The sequence below is a fragment of the Microtus oregoni genome, unplaced genomic scaffold, assembly GCF_018167655.1.
Source record: "Microtus oregoni isolate MIOR12 unplaced genomic scaffold, Mior012 000052F_ref0000163, whole genome shotgun sequence".
Taxonomy (NCBI): Eukaryota; Metazoa; Chordata; class Mammalia; order Rodentia; family Cricetidae; genus Microtus; species Microtus oregoni.
This window is the reverse complement of record NW_024543828.1, coordinates 12,146,373-12,157,473: the sequence shown is the minus strand read 5'-3', so window position 1 is coordinate 12,157,473 and position 11,101 is coordinate 12,146,373. Positions and strand designations below refer to the sequence as shown.

General features: G+C 38.7%; 1 protein-coding gene across 2 annotated transcripts; it reads right to left on the bottom strand.

Moving 5' to 3' along the window:
- Positions 1–1,334: 1,334 nt before the first annotated feature.
- On the bottom strand, positions 1,335–11,101 carry Mmgt1 (membrane magnesium transporter 1). 2 transcript variants are annotated; one of them, XM_041637415.1, is made up of 5 exons: positions 10,955–11,101; positions 8,282–8,334; positions 4,001–4,104; positions 1,974–2,166; positions 1,335–1,683 (listed from the first exon to the last, which is right to left on the bottom strand). In XM_041637415.1, the coding sequence occupies exons 1-4, from the start codon at positions 11,031–11,033 to the stop codon at positions 2,007–2,009; spliced, it is 396 nt and encodes a 131-aa protein (XP_041493349.1). In that variant the 5' UTR covers positions 11,034–11,101; the 3' UTR covers positions 1,335–1,683; positions 1,974–2,006. The 2 variants fall into 2 exon arrangements, with proteins under 2 accessions (XP_041493349.1, XP_041493348.1); XM_041637414.1 differs by lacking the exon at positions 1,335–1,683 and having other exon boundaries at positions 1,783–2,166.

Below are 11,101 nucleotides of genomic sequence, written 5' to 3'. Positions count from 1 at the left end.
CCAAAGAGAAGAAAATGAGGCTCTTCAATCAAGTAAGAGTCAAGGAGAATGGCAGAAAGGCCTGATGGTACAGCATGCTTCTGGCATGCCATTTTGATTTCACTAGCATCACGTTAGTCCTTGGATTGACTTTTTTTTTTGGGGGGGGGTTGGGGTTAAGACAGGGATTCACTAAGATAGCCCATATTTGCCCCAAACTTGTGATCCTGCTTCAGCCTCCTAAGTGCTAGGATTACATGCACATGCCACCACGCCTGGCTTGACTTCACATTTTTAGACTGTTTCTAAATTATTGTAGGCGATAAGTAGATTTCTTAGTTGTTCTCAATAGAGAACAGAGTCAGTGCTACATAGACTTAGCAAAACAAAAGAATTACAATCCAATGCCAAGGAGCAGGGATGTAGCTCAGTTTGTATAGTGCTTGCTTAGCATGCATAAGGTCAACCCAGAAAACCAGGTGTAGTGCAGCACCTATTATAATCTTAGTACTGAGGAGGTGGAGGCATAAGGATCATCCTTGGCTACATAGTGAGGTTGAGGCTAGCTCAGGTTATGTGAAATCTTCTGTACACACAAAAAACAAAAACCACAAAAACAAACCAACAACAACACAATCTTCTCCTCTGAGGCTGTGCATTACTGGGTAGAAAGGCTGAGTGAGGTTCTTTCTTAGTGAAAAAAATGCCTCCAAGTGTAAGAACATCTGGATCTCAAGACCCTGCCTTAAACAAACAAACAAACAAACAAGCAAACAAACAAACAAGCTTCAGGTGGGTTTCCTTTCAAAATCTGCAGTTATTCCCTTTACGCCTATATAATTTAACAAAATTAATGTGTTGATGCTTGTGGAAAGCTATAATCTCTGCAAAGTAATGTGGAGCCTCTTAGTTTCCTAGCTAAAAAAGCGACTCCAATTTTCCTAAAAGTAAAATTACTGTTTCTGAAAAACATTCAATGCTGTGTCCTTCTGCTCACCTTCAGCATGGCAGTGAAGATGAAGACTCCAAGCCAGCTCTCAATCAGAAGCTACAAAGCAACTTCTTAAATGACCTCAATTTTCTAAGAGAATTGAAATAGACTAGCTCCAAATAATTAGAACATATTTGGCCCAATTTCTTTGTGTGTGCCTTTAGATTAAATGAGACATTTCCTTTATTTTTACTAATTCACCAATTTAGTATGAAATAAATAAGCCAAAAGATTTTGAATGAGTGAAACTGGCTAATGACAATCAGTTTTCCACAATCAATACTATTCTACATAGGCAAGATAATGAAGTCACAAATTTTCCTTTGGTCTACTTTCAACTAGTCTTACACTATCAGTGAAGAGTTTACAACAAAACAACATGAGTAATTTTACAGCAAGATGGACTTGTTAAATACGTATGACAGAATTTCTGACACAAAATTTGCTCACTGCACACAGAATCTCAGAAGTGATGAAACAAGACAGCTGATGTTAGAAGGAATCTGGGAGTGGGGTCTGGAGAGAAACCATTGATAAAATAAAAATTGGCAAGTATCTGTAAAAGCAGATTCACTCTTTATGGGACCTAAAAAAACCTGCAAAGTCACCATTTTGGTCTTCTTCAAGAAGTTGGTCTAATAAGAACTGAAGACCATTTGACTCTTGTGCTGCAAAATGCAGGTGTTACATGGTATTTTCAGGATTCCTAAAACCTGTAGTGCAAAAGAAAAGAAATCTATGAAAATAAATAATCACAAAAACCCCAATATTTTTCTGGGAAATGTGTTTGAAACAGTGACTTTTACAAAACATGGAAATTGTTTCAAATGAACAAAAACCTCTATACGAAACTTCGAAGATTCATTTCACAGATAACTTATACACCATTTGATTTCAACAATGTACAAATAAGGGCCATAGAGTATTTTAATTAGCTCCGAAATAGCAATATAAATACTGATGTTGGGGGGAGTGTTTTACACCCCAAACTCCAATACTCAACTCTGTCTGTCCTATTATTGAATTTGTAAAAAGCTTAACGGCGCAGGGAGTCAAGCTTTCGTAACTTCAATGACGTGTTAGAGGACAATGCATCTAGGTTTGAAGAACTTGGTGCATCCGAAGGCCGGAACAGCACTCGGCCACGATGATTAAACACATAAAAAGATGGATGATTCCTTAAGGTATCAAATGTCCTTAAAAAGAAAAAGAGCACCAAGTTTAGATAAACCTTTATAATAGCACATTTGAAAAATGAGCAGACTTCTAATTAATTATGAATTTGCTGTGAATTATATTTTTAAATAATAAATCTGAGATTAGACTACAAATGGTAATCACACTGTGTTGCATATTTTTACTATACAAACAATGTAAGAAATTTGGAAATGACCATAAAGTTCTCAGATTTTTTCTTCAGCCATTGATTCCCTCCAGAACACCTGTCAACAATAAGAAATACTAGATAAACTTCAGTCATCTCTACAAACTACCAGTAGATTATGATAAATCATATGTCAAATGCTAGCACACAGATGTACCTCTGATTATTCTCCTTTGGCCCTAAGCCTTAGACATTTCAAGGATCTGTTTTTCAAGTACAATGAAAAATCCTTTTTGGCCTTCTGTATGTACTATTGGCCAAACTCAACTATTTTGCTGCCCCTACTTGACGCCATTTGGTTTGGCTCCTTTCTTTTCTGGCCTCTTGCCTGAGATCCTTCGAAGACTCTCCCAGTGAGATTTGTATCATCTAAAAAAGTCCATAAATGTCCTGAGATATGAGTGGTTAGTGTTTGTTTTTAAATATTATTTTCCTAAAAAAAGAACCAGAGAATCTTCCCTTTATGGAAAAAAAATCTCAAAGTTAGCCCCACTTAACCATCCAAATGGAAATATGGTGGGGGGGGGGCTGGAGACGTAGCTCAAGGGTTAAGAATATATGCCCTTCCAGGGTTTAGTTCCCAGAATCCACGCTGGGTGGGTAGCTCATAACTGCCTTTAACTCCAGTTCTAGGTGAATACAATTCTCTCTGGCCTCCACAGGCACCTGCATGCACACAGTGCACAAAAACTCATGCAGCCACATATACATAAATACAAAAAAAATCTTTTTTAATATCATGTATTTCTTTTTAAAAATAATTTATTTTTTAAAAAACTATGTTTTCTCACTTTACATATAAATCCCAGTTCCCACTCCCTCCCCTTCAAAATAATGTTAAAATAAATGGGAATAATGAGGTAAATGGAAGGGGAATAACTTCCTCTAGTGTACAGATGTTTACTGTGAATTCTTCTAAGAAAATACTGTAAAGGGTTATTGTTTCTAAATAAAGAAGGTAGGGAAAATCCAGAAATAGAATTGAACAAACTGAAGTAAAAATATGGAGAAGGCAAGCAAACAAAAAACAGGAGAAACCTACAGAATAATGATGTTCTTTAATCTAGAGACAGAAAAAGGGCCGAGGACACAGCTTAGGTTCAAATGACAGAGGAAACAGAAAATTCAGTTATTCTTCCAAAGACTAAGCTGGGACAAGAGGATAAGAGAGTAAGAAGGGGGAAGACAGAAGGAGAAGAGGGAAAAGAGGGAAGGAACCTGGATAATGTTTCTGAGCTATTTTCTATATAAGTATTCTCATCTGTCTTTCACATTCTAACCAACCAGTAATTTTAGGGCACTAGCAGGAACCACAGTCTACCACCTTGTTTTTACTTTTCTCCTTTTATGGTTTTGTTTTGAAGCAGGGTCTTCTTATGTAGCCCAAACTGTCTCGGAATTTACAATCCTTCTGTTTCATCCTCAAGAGTACTGGGCTTACAGGTGTGTGCCATTATGCCTGGTTTTCAACTTCTACTTGTCCTATGACACCAAACACTGACTTGGTACTTTTGCCTCATTACTCCTACAAACTACATAATCAAAGGATATAAATGAAACCAACTATTGTGTAGCTAAAATCACACTGTAAATCATGTACAGAAAACAAATCTCTAGAAGTTAAATGCTTCTGGAAAGGAACTTACTTATTCTTTAATTCTGAAGTGGCATCCATGTCTTTGAACTCTCCTGCGATATGAACTATGCCATAACAGGTAACTGCAAAGGCCAGAAGTGTCTGAAGAACTATCTGTGAGTATAAAGATGCAGATTAACAAACAGCATGTGAATACTATTTGGAAAATTGACAATCCGCTTCCCCTCCGATGCAAGTTCTAACAAGCATTCCCCATTGCTACTCAGCAAGGAGTCACTTCCTGAAATAATTTGCACTCAGACACAATAAAATTTCTTAAATACAATAACACTTCTGATGTCTTAGGAAGTGAATTTAGCAACATGCTCAGAGAAGCAAAGTTGCCAAATACTGACTGGTACCAAGTCACTTAGAACTCAAGTACCAAACAGTGTCTGCTTCCAAGAGCAACTAAAACTCCTTTTTGTTATTCCATTACTGGTCAATATCATAGAGGGCACAAAATATATGAGCACAGTATAAAGAAGAGCAATAAAAGGTATCACGTACCCGCCAACCAACTAAATGGTGTGGGAGGTCCTTCTGTCTATGGGTTGCTTTTATTGGTTAATGAATAAAGAACTGCTTTGAGCCTATGGCAGGGAAGAACAGAACTAGGTGGGGAAAGTTAGGCTGTATGCTGGAAAAAAGAAGGGTGGAATCAGAGAGAAGCCTTGGAGCCACTGGAGCCAGACGCTGGGAACTTTACCCAGTAAGCCACAGCCATGTGGTGATATACAGTTTAATAGAAATGGGTTAAATTAATGTAAGAGTTAGCCAATAAGAAGCTAGAGCTAATGAGCCAAGCAGTGATTTAATTAATACAGTTTCTGTGTGATTATTTCAGGTCTAAGCTAGCTGGGTGGCCGGGAACCAACATGCAGCCTCCTTCCTACAACTAAACTTTCAATTCTTCCCCTTCTCTTTTTGAAACAGGGTCTCATTATATATCCCAAGTTGGCATTAAACTCACCATCTTCCTGCATCAGCTCTTCCAGATACAGCAATTACAGGTGCATACCATCAAACCCAGCTTCTCAGAACCTTCCAAGTCCCTGTCCCATTATTTCCTTTCCTTTTTTCTTAAAGTTAACTACTGTACTTAATTATGCATTAATCAGTTCCTTGCTGTTTTTGAACAATTCATGAACCTCTAAACATGTTATTGTTTACTTTTCCTCATTCTGAATCTCATTTAAATGCACCCCAATACGTTCTTCTGAGTCTGTCTTCTCTCATCGTTATTTGTGAGATTCACCCCCACAGCAGAAGTCTAAGTCCTTTCATCGTGTTTAGTGCTTATCATAAGAAAACATCATGATTTATTTCATTATTGCTGTTATTTTTACAAGGTCAACAGAAATATTCCTACATGCCTCCTGGTACAGAGCATGTGTGCGTTCAGATTTATTACACAATACCAAACCGCTTTCCAAACAGGTTGTACAAGCAACAATGCTTAATTTCATGTTTGAAATTAACCAACACAGCATTATGGGTGTTTTCTTAATTATAATTACACAAAATTTTAAAATTTGCTAATTGAGAATCCTAAGAAAGTTACTTTAAAAAGATATAAAAGTACATGTATATGTTTGTATACATCTACCAAAAAGAAAAAGTGAAAGGAGGGTAAGTTAACAGCCGCATATACTACATCTTTAGTTAAAAACAGAGACATAAACCCTGTCTCGAAAAACCAAAACAAAAAAAAACCAGAGACATAATAAGCCACAAGCTAAGACTGTCTAAATTAAAACCCAATGACATCTGAAATGTTACTCTACATTCCAATCACCATTATACCAAAGAGATTGATTGGTTTTGTTGTTGTTAAGACAGGGTCTCAGTTCAATGTTGCTGAGGAAAACCTTGAACTTCTGAGCCTCAGGTCTACATTCCAAGTGCTTGGATTATAGGTGTGTGCCACCATGCCCTCTTTATTGGGTAAAAAAGATCAAACACAGGGATTTGTATATGCCAGGCAAACACTGTACTGAGTTACATCCCTAGCCCAAAGGAGACTGTATTTCATATAACACAGCAAGAATGTGGTAAATCAATGAACTTTCATGAAAATATGTCCCAGAAAAATTATGGCCAAGGAAAACTAACTATAAATTAGGTGGAGTAGCACCCAGGAGATGAAGGCAGCAGAATCAAGAGTTTCAAGGCCAGGTTTGGTTATATTCACTTTCAGTGCTAGCCTAGGCCACACAGCCTGTCTCCAAAACAAAAGCAAAAAGTAAAGCTAGCTAACTACAAGACGACATATATACTTAGTATTGGATAACGAATTGGGGGCTCTTCCCTGATGAGACATCTCTCCTACTCTCAGCATTCCTTAGTTGTCTGTGCTTCTTTGTCTAGTGTTGAGGCCCTATGGTCATCTCTTAAATCATATACATACAAGTAACATTATAGAAACTGAGCAGTTGTATTTATATATATTTTTATTTTTTTTAAATATTTTATTTATTTATTATGTATACAATATTCTGTCTGTGTGTATGTCTGCAGGCCAGAAGAGGGCATCAGACCTCATTACAGATGGTTGTGAGCCACCATGTGGTTGCTGGGAATTGAACTCAGGACCTTTGGAAGAACAGTCAATGCTCTTAACCACTGAGCCATCTCTCCAGCCCCTTGTATTTATATATTTACAAATATATAGATATATATTTATGCATGTAACAAAAATTAAAGAAATAGAGGCCATGAATTTGAGTGAGAGCAAGGGGTGAATGCATGGGAAGGGTTTGAGGGAGGAAAGAGGAAATAATCCAAATATATTTTAATTTCAAAAACATATTTTTTTTGAGACAGGGTTTCTCTGCATAATCTTTTGGCTGTCCTGGAACTCACTTTGTAGATGATGCTGTCCTTGAATTCAGAGATACACCTGCCTCTGTGTCCCAAGTGCTTGGATTAAAGGTGTGTGTGTACCACCACAACCGGCTTAAAAACAATTTTTCAACTACATACATAATGTTTTTATAAAGGATGTAGTTTCAATCTTAATTTTGTTTTAGGGGAAACATAGGTGCCACAGTGTAAGGGTTCAAATCAAAGATAACTTCCAGAAGTTGGTTCTCTCTTATCATGTGGATTCCAGGGATTAAATTCAGATCATCAAGTTTGGCAGCAAGTGCTCTTTTACCCACTGAGACATCTCACCAGCCCCCCAAAGCTGTTCCAATTGGTAAAACAAAGTACATGCACCTAAGACAACACTGTATATACATAAGAAAAAGCCTAAACTCTTGATAGCCCTTAAAATATTATGAATAAATGTGAAATTGCCAGGGAATGGGATCAGTTCTGCTGCTGCTATTCTTTGAATTTTGTGTGATTAGTTTATTATTTTTTATACCTATTATTTAATTCTGTTACAAAGAATTCACTATTCATATAAGTTTAAATCTACTAATAAATTATAAGTAGGGAACAGGCATTAATTCAGGTTAAACGCTACCTTCTTTAGTTTTTACATACAGTCAGTATTGCTTGCTTTTAGCTTTATTTTTCAAACGGAACTATTGGGCCAGTGAAATGGTTGAGTAGGTGAGGATGCTTGCCACCAAGCCTGATGGCCTGAAAATTTTCCCCTGGGACCCATATGGTAGAAGAGAATTGACTCCTGCTGATTGTCTTTTGACCTACACACTTGTGTCATGGCATGAACACCCACACACATAAGAAAATATTAAAAAAGGATATTTTATAAAAACTTGAGCCAAATGACAATTTTAAAAGGCCATTTTATACTGTGGATACAGAAACTTCTAGAAAGGCCCCCATTTCCTTCTTTAGTTTTTTTTTGTTTTTTGACAAAGGGTCTTACTCTGTAGTTCAGGTTGACCTCAAATCCACAACAATCCTCATGCCTCAATCTCCCAAATGATGTGATTAAGGCTGTGAGCCACTATGTCTGATAAAAAGATCTAATAGAATTTTTTTAAGATTTTAAGATCTTTAGATTTTATGGAGTGATAAAAGCAGGTGCAGCTGAGGCAAGGTAACACTGGCCTTTAGTCCTAGCATTCAGGAGGCAGAGGCAGAGGCAGAAGCAGGAAGATCTCTGTGAGTTTGAGACCAGCTAGGTCTATGTAGCAAGTTCCAAGCCAGCGAGAGTTACACAGTGAGACTCTAAGTCAAAAAAAAAAGCAGGTAACAGATGTCATATCATGCCTGAAAATGATAAAAGAATAATAAAATAACATAAAAGTTACTATAAGCAAAGTGGCTGATTTTAAATATGAACTTAATGGACTATAAATGAACAACTTACATCTATTGGTAGTGATTCATCTTCCTTTTCTGTTAGTCGCATATAAGAACGATCTATAAACCAGAAACATACCATTAAGGAAATTGTAGCCCATTTTCCTTTCTTAAAATGCAAGAAAATCAATATACCAAAGAACTGGCCGACTTATATGCTACATAAAGTAATGCTAATCCCAAATTCCTCAAAACCCTCTTCCCATGCAGTCAGCAGCCTTACCTTTATGAATTAGCTTATGCTTGCCATGGCCCATCTCTATTACCTTAAATGACTGAAAGATGGCCAAGTGTGAAACTGAAATAACTAAGCATAATTTTTCATTCATTAGTATAGAAAAACCTAGCCATTCTCAAACTTCCTTTCACTAAGTGGTCAAAGAAGTCATAATTATTTAATAATCACTAGGACTACAAATATCTTCAATGCTCTATGACCCTGCCATTGTACAGTGAACCCAAAGTGAAAACTAGAAATGTTTCTCTTCAGTGTAGTGGTGTAACTGAAGTTTCAGGACATCAATTTCTGTCCCCGCTACTACTTAATTCTGCTGCTGCCTTAACTGCAGGAGGCAGCAAGGGATTGAAGGATCAGGATTTGGAAACTGGTAACCCTGAATCCTACACAACACCAACTCTTTTATTTCCTATGATTTCTGCACCTTACTCAAGACATCCTTTGCAACCCCAACATGTATTTCATTTGTAGAGTATTAAAATGATGTGAAAGTGAGCCAGGTGGTGGTGGTGTACACCTTTAATCCCAGCACTTGGGAGGTAGATGCAGGCAGATCTCTGTGAGTTCGAGGCCAGCCTCATCTACAGAGGGGGTTCCAGGACAGGCTCCAAAGCTACAGAGAAACCCTGTCTTGAAAAACAAAACAAAACAAATAAATAGAATAAAATGTGAAAGTGAGCAGAATGTTTCTTAGACTCACAGGACTACAGAACCACGCATCTGGCTGCGTGTCCTCCACAGTAAAATGGGATGTGCAAGTTAAACAGGATTTACTTAGTTCATGATCGCTGCACCGCTATACTAAAAGTCACTATGGCAGAGATGAGCATGCGACACCATCATAGGATGCTATCTGATGCCACGATTTCACATGACACAACTAGTGTCAAAGGTGATGCTAGTCTTTTGCCAGCTCACGACGGCGTTACAGAGGTCTTGCTGCAGTTACAAATCCACAATGCACTGTACTCACTTGACAATTATAAAATCCAAAATCTTAATTGTAGATTAAGCAGGACAATTCCTACTCACTCGATAAAGTACTCTAGACTTAAAATACACAAACTGTTTTGAGCGAATGTGGTATGCTTTCAGGCAGAGTATATGTGAGCTTACAAAACTAATAAGAAAAGGAGTAAAAAAAAATCAATCCAATATCAAAAGTAGTTTTGAATTAACCTTCTAATGTCCCACTTCTAGCTAGCTTTCTTGCTTGAATGAAATCTAACCTGGCACTTTAACACTAGCTAGGCATTTCTTCATTGTTTTTTTAATATTTATTTATTTATTATGTATACAATATTCTGTCTGTGTGTATGTCTGCAGGTCAGAAGAGAGCACCAGACCTCATTACAGATGGTTGTGAGCCACCATATGGTTGCCAGGAATTGAACTCAGGACCTTTGGAAGAGCAGGCAATGCTCTTAACCACTGAGCCATTTTTCCAGCCCACATTTCTTCATTGTTGAAATGAGGACACTGGACTTTCAGTAAGGGCCTTCCTTGCTCTACGACTGTATATATATATATATATAATAGAGCCAAAGCTTACTTCGAAAATAACCCAGTACTCCAGTGTATCCTAATCTCCTCCAGGACACTGCTTCACAAACCAACGTGCATGGAAATCACCCAGGGATCTATTAAAACGAAGATTCTCATTCACTACGCCTGAGGTGGAGCCTGAGTGTCTACTAACAAGCTCCCAGGTGATGGCCACGATGCTGTCCTAGTGACCACGAGCAGCAAGGCTCTAAGACACTTCCCGCGGGTCCTATACATACACACTCTCCCTTTAGCATATCCGCATTATCTTACTGTGATGCTTTCTTGTAATTAGTTCTTCACTAGCTTATTAAGAATCGCCTTGTGGCACCGCGGAACCTCTAGCATCTAAAAGCAGAAGCAACTTCAAGCAGTCCTCTGAGACAACAAATTAAAACTCACCCAACAGACGTTACCTGCTGCCCAAGGTCACACAGCCTCAACAGTTAAGCAAAATTTTAACAAGCAGCCCTTTAATGCTACCGGTCCACTGCTCTTTGCCCGTGTCACACTGCCTCCCGGAGGCAAACGGTCACTTAACTTCTCAGACTCTACCTGGATAGCCGAGCGCCCAGGATGCTGGCTACCTAACTGTCACGAGGCCACAAGCATTCAAAGTTCTCAATCCCACACTTTGTCTGATCCGACATCTCGTGTCTTGAGCAGTGGAACAGACACCGCTCTGAATCCGCTCTCGAGTCTCAGCCGGCTCGTCTAACCTTTCTGTGGTGGCTGTACCACAGCCCTCTGATCTCAACCCTCACCGAGGACCCAAACTGCTTTACTTAGTCACCCCAACGGCTGTTCCGCCGGCACTGGGACCGACAGTTCCTCGGGGAAGCGCCCCCACACAGCCCTAGGTGTCCCACAAGAGGTCCCCGTCCTTCAGGCACTTACGCTGAGCAGCTGAAAAGGCAGCGTGGGCTAGGGCAAAGAGGCCGACACCTACAAGCCCTTTCCACAGCGATGGCGCCATGATTCGGAAGGAGCGGCAGCCCAACAAAAGGAGGCAAAGGGCGGCGGGGCTATTCCTTCTTTCACCAG

Coding starts and splice junctions, on each gene's coding strand:
- Mmgt1 (XM_041637415.1), bottom strand. CDS start 11,033: ATGGCGCCATCGCTGTGGAAAGGGCTTGTAGGTGTCGGCCTCTTTGCC. Junction 8,335..10,954: donor TGCCTTTTCAGCTGCTCAGC/GTAAGTGCCTGA, acceptor TCTGGTTTATAG/ATCGTTCTTATATGCGACTA. Junction 4,105..8,281: donor ATGAATCACTACCAATAGAT/GTAAGTTGTTCA, acceptor TTATACTCACAG/ATAGTTCTTCAGACACTTCT.